The following is a 25,861-nucleotide window of genomic DNA, read 5'->3' on the forward strand; positions in this document are numbered from 1 at the left end:
GAAAGTAGCTTCCCTATTACATTGCTAGAGTGATTTAGAAATCAACAGGTTAGAAAAGAATAGCACAGAATAGACCAGACCAGGTTGGAAGAGACCTTCAAGATCATCGTGTCCAACCCATCAACTAATCCAACAGCACCTGATCAACTAAACCATGGCACCATGCACCCCATTAAGGTAAGACTTGGGTAGAAAATAAGCTCCTGCATTGAGAGGCTGTGTTGAAACACAGTTAACAGTGTAGCTGTGTTTGCTGTTTAATTTCTAGCTGCCTCTTATATACAACTCTCACTTCTGGTGACTTTCTCCTGTGGCTGTTATTTTAGATGTATAAACCCCAAAACTGGTCTCTAGAACCAGTGCAAGATAAGCATTTGTTTTGCTTAACTGTAGAGCTTTACAGTAACAGACAGACTTTGACACCGTCCCCCACAGCAAACTCCTGGCCAAGCTGTCAGCCCATGGCTTGGACAGCAGCACTCTGAGCTGGGTTAGGAACTGGCTGGAGGCTGAGCCCAGAGAGTGGTGGTGAATGGTGCCACAGCCAGCTGGCAGCCAGGCACCAGTGGTGTGCCCCAGGGAGCAGTGCTGGGCCCTGTGCTCTTTAACATCTTCACTGATGATCTGGATGAGGGCATTGAGTCCATCAGCAGTAAATGTGCAGATGACACCAAGCTGGGGGCAGGAGTTGATCTGCTGGAGGGTAGAGAGGCTCTGCAGAGGGACCTCGACAGGCTGGACAGATGGGCAGAGTCCAAGAGCAGGAGATTGAACACATCCAAGTGCCAGGTGCTGCACATTGGCCACAACAACCCCAGGCAGTGCTACAGGCTGGGGTCAGAGTGGCTGAGAGCAGCCAGGCAGAGAGGGACCTGGGGGTGCTGGTTGATGGTAGGCTGAACATGAGCCTGCAGTGTGCCCAGGCAGCCAAGAGGGCCAATGGCATCCTGGCCTGCATCAGGAACAGTGTGGCCAGCAGGAGCAGGGAGGTCATTCTGCCCCAGTACACTGCACTGGTTAGGCCACACCTTGAGTCCTGTGTCCAGTTCTGTCCCCCCGGCGGGCAGCCCTGTCCCCCCGGCAGCCCTGTCCCCCCGGCAGCCCTGTCCCCCCGGCAGCCCTGTCCCCCCGGCAGCCCTGTCCCCCCGGCAGCCCTGTCCCCCCGGCGGGCAGCCCTGTCCCCCCGGCAGCCCTGTCCCCCCGGCAGCCCTGTCCCCCTGCGCCGCCTCGGGGCCGCGCGACTGGCGCACGCAGCTGCCCGCAGCAACCCGCCCCGGCGCGCGCTCGCACGAGCGGCCAGGCGCCCCGCGGGCAGGCCCCGCCCCGGCCGGGCGGGAAGTGCCGGGGGCCCGGGGGGAGCCGGGCCGGGGGGAGCCAGCCAATGGCTGCCGCGGAGGTGTCTCGGCGCTAATTGGCGGGGTGCGGAGTGACGCTGTGGGTGGTGCGGCGCTGCTGCTGGTGGCCGGGGCAGCCATGGGGTCGCAGATCAGCACGGTGAGCGCTTTCCATGGACCTCCAGGCGGCGGCCGGGCCCCGCGGGTGGAAGGGACGGGAAGGCGCGGTTCTGACGGCGGGTGGGTGGGGTGCTCGGCTGCTGTGGCGCTGCGTTTTGCCTTCTTCCTCCCGCGTTCCTCCAGCCACGGCCTTGAGCGAGCGGAGGCTCTGAGTTGAGGCCCCGAGGCCTGGCCGTGGGCGCTGGGAGCGGTGCGGCGGCCGCCGCCCCAGGGGCCTGGGGCCGGCTGTTTGCGGGTGCCTGAGCAGAGCCGGGATCGCCGGGTGGTGTCACTGGGTCACGAAGGTTGGCAGGGACCGCAAGGGTCATCTAGTTGCCAGATGAGGCTGCGCGGGGGCCCTGCTGCCCTGCCTGCCTGCGTGGTGCGGGGCGGGACGCGCTGGTGTCGCGCTGGGAGCTGTGCTGGTCACCCAGCAACCGTGCAGTGGCTTTGGCCACCTTTGTGTGCCCGTGTGGACCCCCCCGGCTCTTGTGCCTGTGGTACTGGTGCCTGTTGGCTGCTGTGGCGTGTGCCCTTTGCCTCTCTCGGTAACCAGAACAGTTTTGCAGTGTCCATAGCGGCGGCTCTAAAACCGCCCGGCTGGCAGCTGCTGTTTCGGTGGGTGAGCTCTCTCAGGACAACCTCTGCCGAGCAGTGAGTTGGTGGTGCCGTTATCTAAGGCGTTGCCCTTTTCCCACAGCTGCTTCGTGCACCGTTTCTGTTCTCTGAAGCGTTTCTGGCTCTGGGTTGGTGAGGGGAGCAGGATGGGAGTGGATGCAGCATAGGCGTGCTCGGGTGTAGCCGCTCCTTAGACTACTTGATCAGAATAAAAGGAGGCAGATGTTGAAGTTGCAGGTGTAAAGAAATGGCTGTCCTTTAAACTGCTCATCACAGGTGAGATGGGTGTTAGATCACTTAAAAGTAGGGTTTGAATGAGGAGGTGGGGGAAGAGGAGTCAGAGCTGAAAGTACAAAACTTTCTGTGCGTTTGGCCTGTGTGTTCCTGGGCCAGTCTGGTGACAGTGCGCTGCCATCGCCTGACACCTTTGCTGGGTTTGCTCACCGCGCTCCAGTGGAAAGGGGCTGGAAGCCTCAGTGCTGCAGCTCTTCCATTTCTAGCAGCCTTTTTCGTTACCCCACAGATCTCTGTTTCCCCGTAATAAAAATTCCTGGTCAGTGACTTACTTTGTGTTCTCTGTTAGCAAAGTTTTTTTGCAACTGGAAATGATGACTCACTGGGTCTTCATTTACTGATTCCTGTCCATACAGCCAGACAGTTGCTTCCTCTGCTGCTGTATCTGCAGCTCCCATGGTTGCAGTGCCGGTGAAGATCTTGATACACTTCTGTAGGAATGTATTTCTTAGCAAGGACAACTGTTGGTACTTACTCAGCCTTCAGTTCTTCCCCTTTGTTCTGCCTTCCAGCAGAAAATAGCTGTCTAAATCAGTGGATGTGCTGTTTCTTTCCAGGTGAAGTCACCTGAGGCTTTTGCATTAATGGATCATAAATAACAAGTTGCTCTGCACAAGGCTGGCACTTCCTTAAATGCTTTTGTCAAAAGCAAACTGTATTCTGTTCCAGGAGACTCAGATCTGGTGCATTGCTGTAAAGGGTGATGGTTATTCACACTGGGGGAAAGAATGTGTTCATCTCATTGGCTGAACGACTGGCAGTTTCAGCTTGACATCTGATGCCCCAAAGCTGATTTGCAGTGATAGAAAACGTTTGAGTCTGCATACAGGTGGACAAGCTGAATTGTAGAAATGGTTCTTTTCAGCTTCACTCTCCTCCTGCCTTCCTGATCGTCTGTTGTTGGACATGATTAGTGGTGAAGCTGGGACTGAGCCCTTTTTCAGCTGCAGTTTTTGCTGGTCTATTGTAGACAGCCACATCTGTAAAATGAAACTCTGATGTGTTAATCTCCTATTTCAACCACTCCCTGCTTCAGATTCAGCGTGCTGATCTCCACTAGGTGTCCTTCGCTTGTTGCAGTATGAACTCAGGAATCTGTTTCTCTGTCAACTCCTATCCCTCCTTTTTTTTGTTGTGACTCAGTTCTTCCTGGAGCAGCAGTAACTTGGTGGATCTGCAGGGATTAAGTAATAACATTCCTGTAAACTTAATAACCTGCGTGGAGTTACTCCAGTGGCTTCAAATAAAAGCAACAAGTACAGTGTGTGTGTGGGGCATGATGTGCCTTCAGGCTATATCATTGCTTATGTATTTCAGGTGTCGTACAGCAGCATTTCAAGAGAGTTTATGCTGGCCTTTAAGAAAAAGATTACATTTGTCACAGTTTTAGTAATCATAATGTAGAACTCATATATAGTAATGTGCTTCTAAAAGATTGGGCAGGCCCCTTTAAAATGAAGGAGAAAGCTAACCCCAGCAGGACTTTGAGCTCATCCAAAGTGCATTTTATGCAAGCTCAAATATTTGCCTTTTTTTCCCCCTACAGTCATGATTTTTCCCTCTCCTCTTTTAAAGCAAATAACTACCTGAAGGGAGGTTGTAGACAGGCAGATGTTGGTCTCTTCTCCCAGGCAGCCAGCACTAGAACAAGAGGACACAGTCTCAGGCTGCGCCAGGGGAGGTTCAGGCTGGAGGTTAGGAGGAAGTTTTACACAGAGAGAGTGATTGCCCATTGGAATGGGCTGCCTGGGGAGGTGGTGGAGTCACCATCACTGGAGGTGTTCAGGAGGAGACTTGATGGGGTGCTTGGTGCCATGGGTTAGTTGATGAGGCGGTGTTGGATGATAGGTTGGGCACAATGATCTTGAAGGTCTCGTCTAGTCTAGTCTATTCTATATTACAGTGTTAGAGAGGATTTTTGTAAGTAGTTTTTCAGTTTGTCCTGTTAAGATAGGACCAAGTCTACCTCCACAAGTGGCATTGTAGGCTGTTTTAGTGCTCACCTAATCTTGCTGAGCAGGACTGTTGCTGGGAACAGGCATTAGGAGTGAAGGCACAGGTCTCTAGCTGAGCATGATCCGGGCAGGTTCTGCATTTGTACCATGCAGGTGACTCATCTTTGGCCCTGTAGACCCACCATGTGCCTGAGGCATGCTGCACTGGGCCAGGAAGGTGTCATCTTCCTTCAGTATTGTGTGTATAGCTCTAGTTGCAGCAGCATGGTATCCTCTGGGCTGGTGTGGCCACTGTGTCTCTGTGGGATAGGTGGCCCATGGTGTTGGGGATGAAGAGGATGGTGTGTTGCAGGGGTATTACCTGCTCCTATCTAGTGGGACTTCAGCCTGCAGGGGAAGCTTCTGCCAGTAGCAGCTACATGATCATGTCTCCATCTGCTTCTGAGGGCTGTGATATAAAAGGTCTGGAGCAGTGGTGTGCATTGATTGGTGAGGTTGAGGAGCATGACTGCACATGAAAGGAGCACAGAGGCACAGGGGTGGGTAGGGAAGCTGGGGCATACCCAGACCAGCCTGCTCCCAGCCCCATCACAGGAGAGCAGCCCACTTGTGAAGGCTTGTCTCCACACAATGTGCATGTGAAAGGAGCACAGAGGCACAGGGGTGGGTAGGGAAGCTGGGGCATACCCAGACCAGCCTGCTCCCAGCCCCATCACAGGAGAGCAGCCCACTTGTGAAGGCTTGTCTCCACACAATGTGCATGCAGAGGAGCATGGAGACTCTGGCAGGTGGGGGAGCCCAAATAACCCACTCAGAGAGGTGAGGCCTGGCTCTGTCCAGGGCAGCCATTGCCCTGTGGGCCAGGGATAATAACTGTCTGTGCTCATCAGCGGGAGGCTGGCTTCCTGTGCAGGGCTGGGGAGGCGTCTGCTGCAGGGGGTGAGCGTTGGAGGATGCTGGGCTGTTCAGGGGAGGAACCAAAGGCAGGGATGGAGGAACAAATGTGGAGAAGATAAAGTCAGAGAGATAGAAAGGGCTGGCCCTGTGTACACAGGCCTGCTCACCACCCATGTGTGACTGCCCTGCAACCAGTCAGCCCAGTTTGTCCCCTGTCCTTGTTAAGCTCCATAGCTGCTATCCCAGGAAGGGCATGCTGTTGTGTGTGCAGGTTTGTCTGGAGGGCTAAGTGTCAGCACCTGGGACCGGGCTGGGGGGGCTGTGTGTCTGTGGTGCCAGCACCTAGCATGAACATGTGACAGATAGCAAAGGTGGAGCAGCCAGCAAATAGGTGAGGTGGCCTGTGAGGCAGGTTTCTTTGCATCCCTGAGGTGCTGGAGGAGCTGAGTCAGATGTGTGGTTAAGTGTGAGACCTCCAGTTACTGAGGGCCCACAGCACATTAGATGGTGTGTGAAGGGATCTGTGCAACAGCAGCTGGCTTGTGAGCCCACATGCCTGTGGCTGGGGACCCTGGGGACAGGTGCTGCAAAGATTTAGCCAGCTACTGCTGGATCCACCTTGTACTTAGGCATGTGTATGTACTTTCCACTAATGGACCTTCATCCTGGCTGGTGGGGCAGGGGACCAGAGTGAGGCCATCAGTATGCTGTTCCAGTGATGATCAGTGTGGCCAGCTGTGCCTGTGGTTGTGCGTGTGTTGTGCATGTGTGTCCCTGTGCTGGCCTCCAGGACATCTGTACTCAGCCTCACTAATGGTTGGACCTGGGGGCAGAGAGCTGTGACAGCCTTGCTTCTGTTGAGCTGCCAGGTTAGGCAGCCCTGCTGTGTGCCTGGATTGTAGGGGTGACAGCCAGTGTTCACAAATGTGAGTCATGCTGGGTGGTGGCTTTGCAATCCTTCCCCTTCCTGCTCGTACCAGTACAAAGAAACTTCTTGTGTGTGTGTGTGTGTGGTTAGATTGTTATCTCGTGCTGTCATCATCTTTCTTCCCACCAAAATGACTTTCTCTGGTCACACACGTGTCTAACACTTTCTGTCTGGCTGCAGTTGGGTCGGGTTGTGACGTACCCTCTCTGGCTGATCTACACCACCATTGTGAGCCTTTTGTGGAGGTCTCGTCCTGCAATTACCCTGAAGGATCCTGAAGTCAAGTATGCTCTGAGGCTGATTGATAAGGAGGTATGTACAGTGCTGAGCTTTACCTCTCCGTGGATGCTGTGAAATGCTTTATAGCCTCTTACACCCTGGGTAATGGTGCAGCTCTGTCATCTCTGTAGGCCCCCTTCAGGTACTGCAAGGCTGCTGTTAGGTCTCCCTGGACCCTTCTCTCTTTCGGGCCGGACAACCGCAGCTCCCCCAGCCCGTCTTTGTGGCGGAGGTGCTCCAACCCCCTGATCATTTCTGTGGCCTTCCTCTGGACCCACTCCAGCAGGTCCATGTCTTTCCTGTATTGGGGGCTCCAGAGCTGGCCACAGTACTCCAGGTGATGTCTCACCAGAGCATTTTGATGATGCAGTTGAGGGTATGGCCTTGCAGAAAGTACTCACAGAATCACAGAACAACTTAGGCTGGAAGAGACCTTAGATATCATCTAATCAAACCTCCCTGCCATGGGGGGGACATGTCTCAACCAGACAAGGTTACTCAAGGCCCCATCCAACCTGGCTTTGAACATGTCCAGGGAGAGGGCATCCACAGCCTCTCTGGGCAATGCATTCCAGAGTCTTGCCACCCTTGCAGTAAAGAATTTCTTCCTGGACTGTGGCCCAAGTGCCGGAGCATGAAGCTTGACCTGTAAGCAAAGGAGCAAAAGAAGCTCAACCAGGAAGGGAAGTTGCAGAGTTATGTAGAAGGCAATGTAAATGCTCACACTGTTTAGAAAGTTAATGTTCAGTCTTGATCTCAAGTTAATGTTCACTCTTAATCTGCATATGAGCATTTGATTAGAGTTTGCTGTTTGCATTTAAATGCACACCAAAACAGTGTTCAGATTTGTCTGTTTGATTGCTGGTTTTAGTTCTCTATTCCTTCTAAATCTGAGGTGTTCAGGAGGAGACTTGACAGGGTGCTTGGTGCCATGGGTTAGTTGATGAGGTGGTGTTGGATGATAGGTTGGACACGGTGATCTTGAAGGTCTCTTCCAGCCTGGTCTGGTCTGTTCTGTTCTATTCTGTTGTCAAGTTTTGGGGGAGTTGGAATGCAAAGTGTCAGGATTGCCATGCCAGGGGAGTTCATCATGCAAAAAGCACAGTTAGCATGCTTCTCTCTCCTAAGTGTTTAATCCTGCAGGAAGCCAGTTTAGGATATTGGTTTTAGAAGTGAGGTCAGAGCTGTTAAATCCCAGCACCACAGCTGCTGGTGATTCTTTTCTCTCTCTCTTTCAGGAGGTCAGCCATGACACAAGGAAATTCCGCTTCGCTCTCCCTACCACGGAGCACATTCTGGGCCTCCCTGTAGGTATGTTCTGTCTTCCTGCTGAGAATAAAGCTGCTGTTGAGCACAGTGTAACAGATTTTCAGGGGACTTTTTTTCCTCTGCATTTTCAGCAGTGGAATTTTGAATACTTTCTACATGGCTTGTGTTGGTATTTAAAGCTTTGTGAGATACTCCTGCTGTGAGTCATCTGCAGGGGCAGCAATCTTGTGTAACTCTGCCTTGTTTCTGTGAACACAGTGGAACAAAGACTGAGCTACATTTGTGTTTTTCCAGTCTCAACTTTTCCAGCACATGTTATTCCCAGGGTGCTTGACTTTTGTGGTGCTTTTCCATCCCCTGAGGGAGTACTCTCTGCTACTTCTGCTCTGACACATGCAGTTTACCAGATGATCTGCTCACTTCTGAATTTGTAGCCAGACTCATGGAACTTCTTAATCACCATGAGGCAGATGTTTCCTTGGGTCTCTGTTGTAGTACAGCTGTTTTAATTACCTCCACCAGTGCTTTCAGGAGGAGATGCAAGCAGGGGAAGACGTTTATTGCATTACACAGCAAAGTTCTGTAGCCTGTCAGCAGGCCCAGGTGTCACATCTCAGCTGGTCATTTTCTGCTGGCATGTCTGTAGTTGTGGCATACCATAGGTTAAAATAACAAAACAGTATTTTAACACACCCAACCAAATTCTGCCCAGTTTCTCTCCTTTGGTTACAAGGGGTTTGCATTCCCCTCAGGGTCAAAGACAAAACATGGCTTTCTCTAATCCCAGCAAAGGCAAATCTTCTTCACAGCCTTCCTAAGCTATCTGAACATGACCTCTTCCCACAGGTCTCACCATGTGGCGTGCTGCCTCCCAGGCTAACTTCCTGCAGCTTGTTTCCCCTTGCTCATGTAGGGAGCAGTAATTGTCACTTCTGCTTTAACAACCTCTTGCAGTGATCTGTGGATTAGGTGCTTGGCAGTAGAATAGAATAGAATAGAATAGACCAGGTTGGAAGAGACCTTCAAGATCATCGTGTCCAACCTATCACCCAACACCACCCAAACAGCTAACCCATGGCACTAAGCACCCTGTCAAGTCTCCTCCTGAACACCTCCAGTGATGGTGACTCCACCACCTCCCCAGGCAGCCCATTCCAATGGGCAATCACTCTCTCTGTGTAGAACTTCCTCCTGACCTCCAGCCTGAACTTCCCCTGGCGCAGCCTGAGACTGTGTCCTCTTGTTCTGGTGCTGGCTGCCTGGGAGAAGAGACCAACCTCTGCCTGTTTACAACGCCCCTTCAGGTAGTTGTAGAGAGCAATGAGGTCACCCCTGAGTCTCCTCCTCTCCAGGCTAAGCAGCCCCAGCTCCCTCAGCCTCTCCTCACAGGGCTGTGCTCCAAGCCCCTCACTAACTTCGTTGCCCTTCTCTGGACTCGTTCCAGCAAGTCAACCTCCTTCCTAAACTGAGGGGCCCAGAACTGGACACAGGACTCAAGGTGTGGCCTAACCAGTGCAGTGTACAGGGGCAGAATGACCTCCCTGCTCCTGCTGGCCACACTGTTCTTAATGCAGGCCAGGATGCCATTGGCCCTCTTGGCTGCCTGGGCACACTGCAGGCTCATGTTCAGCCTGCCATCAACCAGCACCCCCAGGTCCCTCTCTGCCTGGCTGCTCTCAGCCACTCTGACCCCAGCCTGTAGCACTGCCTGGGGTTGTTGTGGCCAATGTGCAGAACCCGGCAGTAGTCCTCAGCACCTTTCCAGCATTACAGTCCATTGTGTTTAGATTCCCTCTTGTTTGGGATAGCTTATTCTCTTGATCCTCTCAAGAATGAACTATCTCACCTCTAATTGCTCTTGTCCTATGCTCTAACAGAAGGAAGCAGTCTGGGTTGAATTTGGTTGTGGCTTCCCAGTGTTCTAGTAAGGTCTGGGCAAATCAGCCAGTTGTTTCAGCATAGCCTGAGAAAAGTGTGTTCTGCAGCACCCTGGGAACAGCATAATCATGCTCCTGAAGGTGCTCTCCATGGGCTAATCTGGGGGGTGACTGAGGGAGTAGTTTACTGGGCAAGACTAAGGAAGAAGAGAGCTGAAAGCTGCTGAGGGTGATAGCAGCTGGGAGCAGCAGAGCTGGCAGCCTTGGGACAGATACTGCTGTGCACTCTGCATATTTAGTCCAATGTAGGCATTTTGATTTTACTGCCAGGTGGAAAACTCAAGATTAGCTGGGAGGGAAAGTGGGATTGTGTATGGCCCTGTGCAGAGGCTGCCAGCTGCTGTCCTGTTGGGGTGGGATAAAGCTCTAACAAGGAGGAGCAAAAGGAGTGTTTTCCCTTTGGGTGGAGCTCCTGTTTTGGATTTGTACCAGCTCTTGTGAGACCCAGCAGCAGTCCTGTCTGTCCAGATTCATAGTCTGCAGTGGTCACTATAGGTCTGTTGGAGGAGTGGGTGGTGAGGTCACCTCTTGCCTGGAGGAGGACCCTCCCTGCTGCTTTCTTTTCAGGTCTTCCCTGTCAGGAAATATTTGCTGCCAGATGTGTACAGGCTTTGCTGAGAGGGTTATTTGAATCCTTATAGAATCATAGAATGCATCAGATTGGAAGGGACCCTTGAAGGTCATCTTGTCCAACCCACCTGCAGCGAGCAAGGACATCTTTAACTAGATCAGGTTGCCCACATCCACATCTCTGGGCAACCTGTTCCACTATTCCACTACCCTCGTGAAGAATTTTCTCCTGATATCTAACCTAAATCTACCCTGCTCCCTTTTCAAACCATTGTCCTTCATCCTATTGCTACAAGCCCTTCTAAACAGTCCATCCCCAGCCTTCCTGTAGGTCCCCTTCAGATACCTGAAATGGTACTATGAGGTCTCCCTGGAGTCTTCCCTTCTCCAGGCTGAACAGCCCTAGCTCTCCCAGCCTGTCTTTATAGGAGGGGTGCTCCAGCCCTCTGATCAGCTTTCTGGCTGTCCTCTGGACCCACTCCTGCAGGTCCATGTCCTTCCTGTGTTGAGGCCTCTGGAACTGGACACAGTAGTGTTCACACACACACCTTCAAGTGAGTTATGGTTGCTCATTTCCCAGTTCACCAGGTGGCACATCTCTGTTCACCCACTGCTGCAAAACAGGCTAGTTAGAACTTTGGAGGCTGCATTTGCAGTCCATGCCAGCTCAGTACATCCACTGGAAGGAAATAGTCTTTTGAAATCAAGTTGCCTTTTTTTCCCCTCCCTGCATACAGGACAGCACATCTACCTGTCTGCAAGGATCAATGGCAATCTGGTTATTAGACCCTACACTCCCGTTTCCAGTGACAGCGACAAGGGCTTTGTGGATCTTGTTGTCAAGGTGAGAACCTCACATTCCTTACCAGCTTGGGCAGCTTGCAGTGCTGTCTGAAGTCTGATGTGCTGCTTTCTCTTCTGTGCCACTGTGGACTTCCACTATTGTAACAAATTGTGGTGGGTTGAAATTAACCCCCCTTCCCCCCCCAACTCATTTGAGATAATTACCCCCCAAACTAAAATTGCCAGACTAGACTCAGTGGGATGGAAGCAAAGGAAGCTGTATTTGCAAGCAAAGCTACAGTCTAGAAATAGGAAACTCAATGAACATGGACAAAATATACAATGTTTACTTGTGTTTGCAATTTAGAAACAACACCACAACCCCCATGGACAAAACCTGGGGCTGCAAATAGCTTCCCCTGGCGCAGCTTGAGACTGTGTCCTCTTGTTCTGGTGCTGGTTGCCTGGGAGAAGAGACCAACCCCTTCCTGGCTACAACCTCCCTTCAGGTAGTTGTAGAGGGCAATGAGGTCTCCCCTGAGCCTCCTCTTCTCCAGGCTAAGCAACCGCAGCTCCCTCAGCCTCTCCTCACAGGGCTGTGCTCAAGGCCTCTCCCCAGCCTTGTTGCCCTTCTCTGGACACCTTCAAGTCTCTCAATGTCCTTCCTAAACTGAGGGGCCCAGAACTGGACACAGGACTCAAGGTGTGGCCTAACCAGTGCAGAGTCCAGGGGCAGAATGACCTCCCTGCTCCTGCTGGCCACACTATTCCCAATGCAGGCCAGGATGCCATTGGCCCTCTTGGCCACCTGGGCACACTGCTGGCTCATGTTTATCAGCCCAATGAGATTATTTAGACCTTGTTGTTTTTCTTTTGCATGCAATGGTAATTTATTTACATTCTACCACTTTCTGCTCAAGATCTGTGGAAAATTTCCTAGGCATCAGCCTAAAACTGCCCCACAAGTGATGTGCAGTTACCTACAAACCTCGTGGCGTTTGGCAGGTGTTCTGCAGGGAGTGTCTCAGGACATCCTGCCTCACTTCAATGTTTTGCACGCTGCAGTTTTCCCGAGCCTGTGTAAAACCACAGAGGTCAACAGGCTTTTGAAATCCCTATGTGAAAGGGGGAATTAACCTTGCCTGAGCTGGCAGCTGCTTCGGAAGCTAGTGTAATGTGGTCATCATGACCAGTGGGAGAGGTGATTGCTGTCATTAGTGATCCCGTGTGAAGGGCTGATGTAAGTGGCACAAACGTGATTAGGAGTCGATAGCATGCTCTGTGTTCTCTCTGCGTAGCGAGGCCAAGCCAATGCGTTTGGTGCTGACAGGAGTTTTAAGCCTGAATATCTGCTCTGGTTTTCCTCTTAGAATATTACTCTTAATTCTTATTATTTTTATTCTTTGCACCTTGCTATGAATAAAGGGTGATAAGGCAAGAAATGAATGAAAATGTGAACTGTTGATTGATTTTGCTCTGCCTCCCACGTCACTACAGGGAAAGTCATTAAAGATTATAAAGGTTTGGTGTTTGGTTGAGGATATCTTCCCAATGTAGGAATGGTTACAAGTACTTGAAAAAAGATAAATACAACAGCAGTATGTTACCCCTGCTAACAAAAGGTAGGTAGTTCCTGGAGCCCTTAGGAATACATGGATTACTCACAGTGCTGCTTTGGTGTATCAGAAAATCCTCCTGAACTGCCTTGCTGCTTACAATCCACCTGTGTGGTAGGCAGAAATCCAAAGAAGAGCCTCTTGCTGTCTGCAGCTCACCTGTTTTATTTAGCCAGCTAATTTTAGTCAGAATTCTCACCAAAGGCCAGAACTGATAACCATCACTTCTCTGCTTAAATGTGCTGAGACTCGACCCTGCACGGGACCTGTGCCTGGCAGGACATGCAGCCTGGGGGAAATCCACCCACCCGCAGGCCTGGGAGGGGAAGCTATTTCTCCTGCCTTCCTTCCTCCCAGCCTCGCTCTTTCCTTCCCAATCCCTTCTTCACAGGTGGGAAGGAGGGGGTTTGGGTGCACTTACTCATTTACTGTGAAGCTAGATGTGAATTTACCCTCCACTGTCTACTTGTATTTGCCAGCATGGCGTTGCACACTGCAGACACAAGACAGAAAGGATGTGAATCTTTGAAGACTCATTCCCTGTGTGGCTCTCCATGCCTGCAAATGACACTACTCCTGCAAAAGTGTAGCTAGATTCAGCTTGAGCTCTTCCACACCCATGTGATTTAAAACCAAAACCCCAGCACAGTTCCAGCAGTGTGACTACAGCCACTGACAGCTGTTGGTGGGCAACTGAATATTCAGTTTGTTGGGCATCTGCTTTTTTCATTACTCTAACTTTGAGGTGTAAACAGTTGGCATCCCAAGAAGGTTTGGGATTTGCCCTTTGCCAGCTGAGATGTTGTGGATCTTTCTCAGAAGGTTGTCTATTTTCTTTTTCCCCCCTGCTTTTGAACTTGGGTGTAAGTCATGTTGGTTATTTAGAGATACTTCTGTGTTACAGAAATACAACATCAAAATTGCCAGTCTGTGTCCAATCTGCTCAAAGCTGGGGCAAGAGTGGCATTTTAATCTCCTTCTTTGTTTTGTTTTAGACACCTCAGTGCTTCTCTTTGATTGTTGGTGAACTCTACATTGATAGCATTTCTTTATGTGCTAATTGTGCTCTCTGCATAGGGAGTGTGGGTACCTGAATGCTTGAAGGGCAAACACCCACCTCTGAGCTGTAAGATTAACTGCTTCATTGTTGTTTTTAACAGATCTATTTTAGAGGTGTCCATCCAAAGTTTCCTGACGGAGGGAAGATGTCTCAGTACTTAGACAGCCTGAAAATAGGAGATACCATCGACTTCAGAGGACCAAGCGGCCTGCTTGTCTACAACGGAAAAGGCAAGGCTGACTCAGAGGCTAGCATCTACCCAGACAAAAACATCACAAAGCAGTACTAATGCTGGTCACAGTTTTTCCAAGTCTCTGTGTAATCAGGGAATAGTTTGGGTTGGAAGGGACCTTTAAAGGTCACCTAGTCAAACCCTGCTGTGGTTAGCAGAGGCACCTTCAAGGGGCTGCTCAGAGCCCCAGCCAGCCACACCTTGCATGTTTCCAGGAATCTACCATCCCTCTGTGCAGCTGTCCCAGGGTTCTACCACCCTCACTGTAAAAAAAACTCTCTTATATCTCGTTTGAATCTACCTTCTTTTAGTTTAAAACCATTGTGCCTTGTCCTGTCACAGCAGACCCCCCTGGAAAGTCTGTCCTCATCTTTCTTACATGACCCTTTTAAGTGCTGGAAGGCTACAATAAAGTCTTCTTGGAGCATTCTCTTCTCCAGGCTTACCAATCCCAACTCTCAGACTTGCCTCATAGGAGAGGTGTTCCACCTCCCTTACAATTTTTGTGGCCCTCTCCTGGACCTGCTTCAGCAGGAAAGATCATGTCCTTCCTGTGCTGAGGACTCCAGAACTTGATGCAGGTGGACTCTCCCCAGAGTAGAGCAGAGGGGCAGAACCTCTGTGGCTGTGTTTTGATGACATATACTGCATGACCTGAGCCTTAGCTATCATGTCTGTGTATGATTTGGGCTGGTGCTCTCAATACTTGCCCTTTCCCTCTAGACCCTAGATCCTTGCTAGGATCTCTGCACAAAAGAAATTGCTAGTGTCTTAATTAAGTCAACAGCCACCTGGAGGGGTTCTTTACCTGACTGCAGAAATGCTTGTTGCTTGTACTCTTCCCAAAGAAGGGAACTCCCTCCTTGCTTTTATGGCCATAGTTTATACACTGGTGAATACACTCAGTATTTATGCTGTGCAGTGCTAATCTCCCAAGGGAAAAGTCACTTTATGACTAGGAAGTATTTTTATGCCAATAAGAGTGTGTCACATGGGCACAGTGGAGCCACAAATGTATCTCAAAACCTCCTGGCAATTTTGTGAGCAGCAGAACTCAGAGAGGTGGTTTCCAGGTTTGTTGTTGTGTCCATGTTACCCTGGATGAAGAGAGGTGTGAATGTAACAAGTACAATGGTTTGGGCAGTTTCAGAGCTCTCAGATTTGGCTGCAGCTGGCACAACATCTCAGTAAGAGGAGATAGATACACAAAAGAAAAATCACCCTGCAATTTTTCCTTAAAACAATCTGCATGGGGTGGAAAATCTCAGCAGATTAATGCCTTTGTGTGGAACTGTTTCCAGAACCTGGGCTTCTGAGCATCACTGGAGGCAGGGGATGTGAGCACACAGAAATACAGCGAGTGATGGCTTGGTGCTATAGACAGCAGTGCTGGGCCCCATGCTCTAACATCTTCATTGATGATCTGCATGAGGGCATTGAGTCCATCAGCAGTAAATGTGCAGATGGCACCAAGCTGGGGGCAGGAGTTGATCTGCTGGAGGGTAGAGAGGCTCTGCAGAGGGACCTGGACAGGCTGGACAGATGGGCAGAGGCCAAGGGCAGGAGATTGAACACATCCAAGTGCCAGGTGCTGCACATTGGCCACAACAACCCCAGGCAGTGCTAGAGGCTGGGGTCAGAGTGGCTGAGAGCAGCCAGGCAGAGAGGGACCTGGGGGTGCTGGTTGATGGTAGGATGAACATGAGCCTGCAGTGTGCCCAGGCAGCCAGGAGGGCCAATGGCATCCTGGGCTGCATCAGGAACAGTGTGGCCAGCAGGAGCAGGGAGGTCATTCTGCCCCTGTACACTGCACTGGTTAGGCCACACCTTGAGTCCTGTGTCCAGCTCTGGGCCCCTCAGTTTAGGAAGGAGGTTGAGATGCTGGAATGAGTCTAGAGAAGAGCAACAAAGCTGGGGAGGGGTTTGGAATACAATCCCTATGAGGAGAGGCTGAGGGAGCTGGGGTTGCTTAGCCTGGAGAAGAGGAGACTCAGGGGTGACCTCATTGCTCTCTACAACTACCTGAAGGGAGGTTGTAGACAGGCAGAGGTTGGTCTCTTCTCCCAGGTAGCCAGCACCAGAACAAGAGGACACAGTCTCAGGCTGTGCCAGGGGAGGTTTAGGTTGGATGTTAGGAAGAAGTTCTACACAGAGAGAGTGATTGCCCATTGGAATGGGCTGCCCAGGGAGGTGGTGGAGTCACCATCCCTGGAGGTGTTCAGGGGGTGACTTGCTGGGGTGCTTGGTGCCATGGGTTAGCTGTTTAGGTTGGTTGAATTGGTTGATGGGTTGGAGGTGATGATCCTGAAGGTCTCTTCTGACCTGATCTGGTCTATTCTATTCCATTAGCTCATGTCAGTGTCTGGTGCTATCTGCATGTGTCTCTACTTGTCTTTCAGGATTGAAATGGTGACTTTTGTCTGTGCTTTGGGGAGGGGGAGGGGTGACAGGGGTGAAGCCAAGTCAGTTAGCTGAGTGCTGGGAGGGGATGGTGGCTGTCTCCCCTGGTCACCTCTGCAGTGCTTTCACTCTCTCCCCTCAGGCACGTTTGCTATTCGCCCGGAGAAGAAGGCTGAGCCCGTCATTAAGAAAGCCAAATACGTGGGGATGATTGCAGGTGGGACTGGTAGGTATCTACAGAGATTTGTCCTTGGTTTCTGGCAGCTTGCATTTGTTTGTATTTCCACCCACCTGCTCACTGGACTTGATTGAGCTCCCTTGTGCTCTCGGCCCTGCCTCTTGCAGGGATAACGCCTATGCTGCAGATCATCCGAGCCATCATGAAGGACAAGAATGATCCGACTGTTTGCCAGCTTCTCTTTGCTAACCAGGTAATCCTTCTGTTTGCATCAAGTTTGATTTAACTGGCAGAACTCTAGAGTAAGTTCTTGGTGGGAAAGCCTGGTACAGAAGCATCGATCCTGAGGGAAGTGAGCTGAAATGTCGCAAGCTTCCTGTCTGAAGGGACTGTGATGAATTGAGTCTGCAGTGTTGCTACAGGAGTGGTGCTTTCCCCCAGCTACTGCTTTTGCTTTCCCATGTCTCATTGTTTTTAATCCAGTTTTAAAATGTTTTGCAACCCTGCATTCTTCAGTGTTTTGGGCAGGCTTTCAAAGCTTTCTGAGTGGCAACATGAACGGGAGGGACACCTGTCACTTTTGGCAGCTGTAACTGCACAGCAGGGTTTGTATGGGGAATCTTTCTGCTTGAGAACACCTGAGGCAAGACTACAACTAGCAGTGGTCTCCAGCAACTCTGTCAGCTGTGGAGCTGTGAGGTTTTGTTTGGGTTTTTATAACACAGAATACCAGGTTGGAAGGGACCCCAGGGCTCCTCTGGTCCCAACTTTTCCGGGTAACAATACAGTTTCAGTGAGAGGGCACAGTACCATGTCAGGCTGGACTTTGAAACTGTCTGGGGTGGGGGAATCCATCTCCTCCCTTGGGAGTTTATTCCAGTGTCTCACAGTTTGAATGGTGATGTTTTTTCATCTTTTTTTCCCCCCCAGCAGCAGCTTGTGCCCATCACCCCTTGTCTTTGCCATGGGACTCTCCCTCCTCATGACAGATGCCCTTCATGTACATGGTTATGAGGTCTCCCCTAAACCTTCTCAAGGCTAAACAAACCCAGTTTCTTCCTTCATAGGTTAGGATTTCCAGCCCTCTGATCATTCTTGTAGCCCTTCTCTGGACCATTTCCAGCCTCTCCACATCCTTCGTGTATAGTGAGGGCCAAAACTGCACACAGTGCTCAAGGTGCAGCCAGACCAGTGCTGAGTGGGAGAATGACATCTTTATTCCTGTTTGTGATGCCCTTATTAATGCAACTTGGCATCCTGTTGGCTCTCTTTGTCACTGCAGCACTCTGTTCACACATGTTTAGCCATTTGTCCACCAAGACCCCCAGGCCCCTCTCCCCAGTGCTGCTCTCAGGCTGGGTGGCTCCCAGTCTGAGCTGCATTCCTGGGTTCTGTGTTCCCAGGTGCAAGACCCTACACCTGGCTTTGTTAAACTTCATACACTTCCTTCTTGCCCACTCAACCAGCCCATCAAGGTCTTCCCAGAGGGTGGTTCTCCCTGCTGGGGTGTCAACTTCCCCACTTGTTTTTGTGTTGTCAGCAAACTTCATCAGGGTGCTCTTAATTCCAATCTCCAAATCATTAATGTAGATAGCAACCAGCCCTGGGCCCAGTGTTGATCCCCTGGGGACCCCACGAGGGACAGGTTGCCAGTCTGAGAAAGAGCTCTTTGTTAGCACCCTCTGGGGAGGGCCTGGCAGCCAGCTCCACACCCACCCCACAGACCACTTGTCTAGGTCACTGCAGGTCAGCTCCTCAGGGAGGAGACCATGGAAAGCCTTGGAGAGATCCAGACAGACAGTGTCCACCTCTCTCATCAGCTGAGTGTGTCACCTTGTCATAGAAGGCAGTCAGGTTTGTCATGTATGACCTGTGGTGAATCCATGTTGGCCTTTCCCTGTCACCTGCTTCAGTTGCCTTGTCATAGTCCCCAGGAGGATTTGCCCCATGATGTTCCCAGGGATTGACAATAGGCTGATGGGTCTGTCATTACCTGGGTCCTCCTCAGAACCTGTTTTGTGGCTGGGGGTGACACCAGCCTTCTCTCAGGCACATGTCCTGACCTTCAAGGCCTGTCCTGTACTATGGAGAGCAGGCTGGCAGTGACATCAGCCAGCTCCTGTAGCACCCTTGGGTGGATGGTGTCTGGGCCCATGGCTGTGTACAGGTCAAGCTCTTGTGAGAGCTGGCACACCAACTCTGCCTTCACTGATGGCAGCTCTGTGTCTGTATCAGTTTGTAGTGTTGTTCCTGTGACCTGGGGCCCAGCAGTGCTGCTAAAGATGGAGGTGAAGGTGTTGAGGACCTTTCCCTTTCCAGTGTTGTTGGTGATTCACCTCTCCTGCTCAGCAGTGGCCAGTGCTCTCCTGTTTCTGCTTGTTTTTAACAGACTGAAGAAGCCTTTCTTGAAGTTCTGGACGTCCCTGGCCAATTTTAATTCACACTGAGCTTTTGCTTTCCTAACTGCATCTCTGCACACCCTGGCAGTGCCTCTGTAATTGTCCACAGGCAATGATGCACTTTCCATCTTCTCTGCATTGCCTTTTTGGTTCTGAGCAGACCTAGAATCTCACAGTTCAGCCAAGGGGGGTTCCTCCTCCACCTGCTTCCCTTGCTTTTGGAGGGGATTACCAGGCTTTGTATGTGAAGAGTGTTCTTGAGGAATTCCCAGCACTCACCGACTCCTTTGTTCTCCATGGAAGCTTCCCATGGGATCCCTTCATGCTGAGCCCTGAGCAAGCTGAAGTTTGCTCTTGTAAACTCTCAAACCTTTGTCTTCAGTGTGCTCATCTGCATCCCAGGCTCCATGATGTTATGCAGCCAAACCTGCCACCAACCAAAACATTAGAGTGTGTTTGCTTGGTTAGTGAGGAGCAAGTCTAGCAGTGCCCCATTCCTGGTTGCCATATCTAAAGTGTATGAGCACCAGAACAAGAGGACACAGTCTCAAGCTGTGCCAGGGGAGGTTTAGGCTGGAGGTGAGGAGAAAGTTCTTCACTGAGAGAGTCATTGGTCATTGGAATGTGCTGCCCAGGGAGGTGGTGGAGTCCCCATCCCTGGAGGTGTTCAAGAGGGGATTGGATGTGGCACTTGGTGCCATGGTCTAGTCATGAGGTCTGTGGTGACAGGTTGGACTCGATGATCTTTGAGGTCTCTTCCAGCCTTGGTGATTCTATTCTATGATTCTATTCAGTGGTATTCTTGGGACAGAATGGCAGTACTTTGGACAAGCCCTGGGATGCATTTAGGAGGCCAGGCACCTAAAAAGAACAGAAAGCTGGCCTGTGTGTCCCACGGATATTCAGAGTTCCCAAAAGGCGCAAAAGTCTTTTTCTCTCTTCTGCCCAGCAGCTGGGTGAGAGTCCTAACAAATGGTGGGACTGCATACAAGTACCAGCTTAACTGAGGGACCAGTGGAACACTCCTGTCTATCATCATCAGACAGTTGCCAGTACAGCAACACAGTAGTTGTGATTTGTTGCACTGTGGTGATGAAAATCACCCCAGGGAGCGCAGAGGGTAGATCAGGATTCATACAGCATAACCAAGGAAGCAAATGCATCTACATGGTGAACACACTGGGGAAAAATACATACACTGAGCTCCAAACCCCAGCCAGCCCTTCCCCTGTGCTCAGGCATGCCATCAGTGTGCTGTCAAATACCCATCAGCTGGTGCAGCTCCTGTCCTGGCTGGGGTTCCCTCCCCGACAAACCCTGGACGCTCTGCCGCAGGATAGTCGGGGAAGGAACTTGTATTTTCTCTCCTCATCCTGTAAAATGGGAATGGAACACTCTGTTCCGTCTGGTGGGCCTGTAGAGTAGCTACCTGAGGGCTGCATTCAAATGCAGAGCATAATCATTGTGTCTCTTGTCCTGCAGACTGAGAAGGATATCCTGCTCCGTTCTGAGCTGGACGAGATCCAGGTTCAGCATTCCGGTCGCTTCAAGTGCTGGTACACGCTGGACAGAGCGCCCCCAAGTAAGGCCTGGTGTGCTGCTTCCGCTGACCCTGGGCTCAGTGCTAGGCCATGTGCATCTCTGAGCTCTTTCCTGTCTTAATGAAGCCTGTCTGATTGCATCCAGTGGCATCATCCTTCACACGGTGATACGTGGAAGCACTTAGATGCCATCAGGCAGCAGTCCCAGAGCTCCCTCAGCTGGGTGGTGATGCAGTGTTCTTCCCTGACTACACCTGAATGTGTAGCATTGCCTGCTCTGGAAGGTGACCTTCCTCTCCCCTGCCCCACAGACAGGACATGTTTGCTATTCATGTTTGGAGCATGCATCAAGGCAGCTGCAGTGGAGTGTCAGAAGCACTGCAGCTCACAGAGATGTGACTAGTGCAGACTCCTATCTGGCTGTCATGTTACGACAGTTCATGGCAGCTGAGCTTCTTCCTAGGCAGTAGAGTTGCCTTTGTGTTTACAGTGATTCTTAAGGATAATGCTCTTCCAACTTGGTGCAGCCCAGTTTTAAAGAGAATGTGACAGTTGGCTAGTCTAAGTGGAAGGATGAGCCAGCTGAATGTGCCTCCCTCAGCTGTGCACAGTCAAGGAAATCAAGGCTGAAGAGTTCCTGCCCTTTGGGAAAGGCTCAGTAGTTTCCATATCACTCCTGAACCTGCCCACTTGAGTCAAGATCAGCTCACATTCCTGAGCAGTCATAGTTTGGAGCAGAAAAAGAAAAGCCAGATGTCTTCTCCTCTTACCTTGTGACCAAGAATGCTCCTCCACTACCTCATGTGCAAACAGGCCAAAAGTGGGCATTTTGGGGCAGTCTGGGAGACAAATGTGTCAGTCTTACTGCACCCAGAGGCTTGGGCTGGCATTGGTTTTGCATCCAGGGCTGGGAGTGCAGTGCTTAAACCTAACTCCTAGTACTGACTGAGCAGCATTGTTGAGTGTTCCAGACAGGAGCAGCCTCATCAGTCACCTTGTAAGGAAGCTGGATGGTATTTCACAGAGCTGGAGCTGAGAGGATTCACGTGGTGTTCACAGCTCTGCTGGAGCTTTCCCTGGGGCTTTTCACAGGGTCTATTAGAAATCAGCCCTTGTTTTCTCTGTACATCATCAGTTGTCCCTCTAAAAAGCAGAGCTGGCTGGTTCTCCACCTAGCCTAACTGCCTTGAGGATGCTAGTAAGAGCAGAGTGTCCAGAATGTTACTACAAACCCCCCCAGCCCCCACACTAAAGTGTCTTGCATCTGTCTTTTCCTTCTCCTTTCTTTGTTCCCCTTTCCCTACATTTTTTTAACAGATTGGGATTACAGCCAAGGATTTGTGAACCAAGAGATGATAAGAGATCACCTGCCCCCACCTCAAGATGATGTTCTGATCCTCATGTGTGGACCTCCTCCAATGATCCAGTATGCTTGCATTCCCAACCTGGACAAGCTGGGCTATGCCAAGGACATGAGGTTCTCCTTCTAAAGACTAGAGATGGCTCAGTGGTCTTGTGTGTAAGGGAAGAAAGAACCAACCCCTGTGATGTGGAACAGGACAAAGATGCAGAGCTGGCTGATGCAAAGTGCACTAAGAAATGCTTCATTTTTCTCTTATCCCTGGCAAGTAAAACACTTCAGCTGCAGACTGCACAGGAGCAACTGTTTTGGAAAAGCAGGGTGCTTAGGGCAGTGAACACCCATTTATACTTGGCACTAATCAAGTGGCATTGCTCTCCTCCTCCCTCACACTCTGCAGACCCAGCACCTGATGTGCTGTGAAGCATGAAAATACAGAGTGGGCTGGATTCCTCACTTTACTTACACCAAACTCTAATCCTTAGGGAGCTTTTGACAGGATAAGGGCCCAGGAGGCTTTGGTGGCTTGCATCATCCTTGCAGCAGCAGGAACTTAGGGATGCTTGTTGAGTCGAAGGATGATAATTAACCATTTATGACTGAAGTTGTTCAAGCTAAACAGAGGCAGACAGCAACACAAGTTTGGTTCCTTTGTGTTTCAGAGTAGTGCAAACAGTTTTCCAGCTGGTCACAGCTCTCATCCCTGAGCAGTGAAAGAAATTGCAGAACAGCAGCTGTGTGCAGTGTGCCACACAGAGCTGGCGTGTTTTGCATGGACCTGGTTGGAGTACTGAAAACCACTCCCAAGTATTTAAGTGGATGGTGCCAGAGTGGGACAAGAGCAGTTGCTATGCATGGCCTGTGCAGTGAGGACAACAAGAAAAGCTGGGTGCAAACCGGATCTAGTTTTGGTTTCTTGTTTCCTGGAGATGGACTTTTGGAACAAGGGGAGTTGAAGCTTCATTGGTGGGTGGTCCACTCAGGGGGACACAACCTGCATGCCTTGGTCAGGCAGAGCTCTCAAGGATTTTGTGTGCCAAGGACCTGTGGGAACAGCCTGAAGTCATGAAACTGACAGCAAATCAAAATGTGTTGCTGAATCTCCAGTTGTGTCTTGGATGATCTTTAGTACAGCTCTGCTTTTGACTTTTTTAAACACACCCTTTCTGTTTTTTTCACAGCAGCCTTTAAACTACCCTCAGTAAACCTAAGGCATCACATGTGCCAAGCAACAGAGATGCTGCTGAGATCAAAGCTGCCCTGTAAGAAATCTAAACCAAACCAAACCCTTGTTCTGGTGAGAGTGTCAGAGTGACTGGCAGGATACATATGAAGGAATGTGGGTGTTAGGTAGCTGCAAGTGCCAGTGTGTGATACCAGTGTTTAACAGCCTTGGGCAGGGATTTGAGGTGGTGGTTTCTTTTGTGCCTGTACACCAGATGGGTACTGTGCACATCAAAGGTTAAATCTGAGCATCAGTTAAAAGGAGAAAAAAGATACTAGTTAATGAACCTCAGATAATAGTGTTGTTAATTGCATTAATGAGATGCCTCTGAAGCCTTGAGTTTCTGATGTGTGCTTCTGAAGCTTGTTCTTTAATCACAGAACAGTTGTGATGGAAAAGTCCTTTAGCATCATCAAGGCCAACCATTACCTAGCTACCGAGTCTGGTGCTAAACCACGTCCCTTGCACTGCAGAGTTCAAATAATACTGAAGGTAGGTTTCAGTCCCTCTCTCAGGGGGCAGAGAGCAGAAATATGACAAAAGTGATCTTGCTGCTGGTTGATATCACTGTGGGATACAGATAGTTTGGGGGGGGTTAATTGTTGTATTTAATGAGGTTTCTTGTTAACCCCCAGCACTCTAGTTGTGCATCAGCTGTTTTGTGTTATGTGCTCTGCTCATACAGCTCCTGCCATTTTTCACACCAGCAAAAGAGTGTCTTACAGGTGAGTCACCAGTGTCTTACTTAGCACATCAGCCTCAGCCTCCTAAGAGACAAACTAACTGTGGCAGAAAGGAGCCTGGGGGCTCTCATCTACAGGTGGCTTAATGTGAGCCAGCAGTGTGCCCAGGTGGCCAAGAAAGCCAATGGCATCCTGGCTTGGGTTAGAAACACTGTGGCCAGTGGGGAGAGGGAGGTGATTGTCCCCTTGTACTCAGCTCTGGTGAGGCCACACCTGGAGTGGTGGTTCCAGGCTTGGGCACAAGAGAGAGTGAGCGAGGTGCTGGAGCAAGTGTGGAGGAGGGCAGCAGAGCTGGGGAAGGGCCTGGAGCTGTTACATTGGAAAAGGAGGAGGCTGAGGGGAGACCTCATTGCTACAACTACCTGAAAGGACTTGGTGGAGAGGTTGGTGCTGGTCTCCTCTCACAGGTGACTAGCAATGGAATGAGAAGGAATGGCCTCAGGCTGCAACAGGGTAGGTTTAGAGTGGACATTGGGAAGCATTTTTTCACAGCAGGAGTGGTCAGGCACTGGAATGTGCTGCCCAGGGAGGTGGTGGAGGCACCAGCCCTGGCTGTGTTTAAAGGTCGTTTGGATGTGGTGCCTGGGGATATGGTTTAGGGGTGACCTTTGTAGAGTAGGGTTAATGGTTGGACTTGATGATCCCAGGGGCCTTTTCCAGCCTGGATGCTTTTGATTCTGTAAAGCTCTGTATAAAGTGAAGTGCTGAAAAGAAGAGAGCCTGCTAGATTTGCTCTCTCGGTTGATTTTGGTGATTGCTGTGTTTGGGTGCCAAGCCAAGTAGTAAAGTATCTGGTTTTCTCCTTAGCACTCCAGTCTCCTCTTTTTACCCTTCTTTCATACATCTCCATTGTGACCCTGAGACTCTCTTAAATAAAGAGGGATTTTTATATAACCTGCTGAAACAAAGCTCTGTCACTGTCCCTTTTGTTTGAAGGGCCTGTCCTGTGCCATTGAACAAGTCACTGATAAACAGCCTGGTCTATAGCAGTGTATTTTTTCTCTCCTTTGAGACTATACATCTGCCTCACAGAAGAGAGGAGGCTCCCTTCAGTTTTCTGCCAGGATGAGCTGAGTACTACTCCTCCCCATGTTAGAGAGCAGCTGGGGAAACAGGACCCTCCTGCATGAAAGACACTTCTGTGGAAACTTTCCTGAGAGAAACAGGATCAAAAGGGCTGCTGAGGTGGGTTCCCTTCCTCAGTCACCTTGGTTTACAGAAAGGAGCCTCATACTGTTCCTGAGCCTTTCTCTTCATCCTGCCTAAGAAAGGGAACATTGCCTGGGCAAAGCCCAGAGCAGCAGCCACGCTCTCCCTTGTGAGTCTTACACAGACTGGTCAGCTGTGAGTGGGGGAAACAGCAACATGGGTTTGGTGCAGCAGGGATCTGCAATGGGCCTTGCCTGCTTGGTGCTCCTGGGGATTGTGCCCTGCCTGCCACCCCACCCTTTACTTAGCAGAAGAGGAGCCTCGTTTTAAACACATCTACCACAGCCAGCATGCAGCACTCCCCCTGCAGCCATCACAGGACATCTGCATCAGGCTCTTGGCCTCTGTCTGCTGGTTCCCAGCAATGGGCATCAGGACTGGATACAAGTAAGAGCTGCAGCAAATTGCTTCAGGTGCACAGCTTCTAACCAAATCCACTTTATCTCGCAACCAGTTGGTTGTGGTGGATGCTAGCATGCAGCATCTGGTGCCAAGCTAACCACAGGAATGAGTCTGCAGCCCTGGAAGGGAAATAGCTGTAGAGCAGGGAAGGGGAGAGGCTGGCCAGAGAGTGTGGGATGAAAGAGAAAGAGGTGCAGTGCTGAGGGACCAAGCAAACACAGAGGGTCACTGTGTGGCTGAGCAGTGAGACAGATGGAGGTGAATGTTTCTGCTTGGGGTATAAACATGTTGCAGCTTCTTCAGCAGGGGCTTCTTCAGGTGGGGGCTACACCAGCTGCCCTCCTGGAGTAATAAAGGAGTAGCTGAGTGAGACACTCCTGCTGGAGCCAGGTAGGGTGGTGTCCTGGTAAAACCATGCTGCTTAAAGGTGCTTTTAGAAGGCTGGGCTGAAGGGTTCTGCTGGGTTTCTCCCT

General features: G+C 50.7%; 1 protein-coding gene across 2 annotated transcripts; it reads left to right on the forward strand.

Moving 5' to 3' along the window:
- The first annotated feature begins 19 nt into the window (after positions 1-19).
- On the forward strand, positions 20-24,685 carry CYB5R3 (cytochrome b5 reductase 3). Of its 2 annotated transcripts, none has more exons than XM_068170851.1 (9): positions 20-177; positions 6,366-6,497; positions 7,703-7,775; positions 10,978-11,084; positions 13,800-13,929; positions 16,474-16,557; positions 16,677-16,762; positions 20,391-20,490; positions 21,767-24,685. In XM_068170851.1, exons 1-9 carry the CDS (start codon positions 163-165, stop codon positions 21,937-21,939), a joined length of 900 nt encoding a protein of 299 aa, XP_068026952.1. In that variant the 5' UTR covers positions 20-162; the 3' UTR covers positions 21,940-24,685. The 2 variants fall into 2 exon arrangements, with proteins under 2 accessions (XP_068026952.1, XP_068026950.1); XM_068170849.1 differs by lacking the exon at positions 20-177 and adding an exon at positions 1,396-1,494.
- The last annotated feature ends 1,176 nt before the right edge of the window (positions 24,686-25,861 follow it).

This window comes from Melanerpes formicivorus, unplaced genomic scaffold, assembly GCF_026170545.1.
Source record: "Melanerpes formicivorus ecotype bairdi unplaced genomic scaffold, bMelFor1.0.p_v2 SCAF_3, whole genome shotgun sequence".
Lineage (NCBI taxonomy): Eukaryota > Metazoa > Chordata > Aves > Piciformes > Picidae > Melanerpes > Melanerpes formicivorus.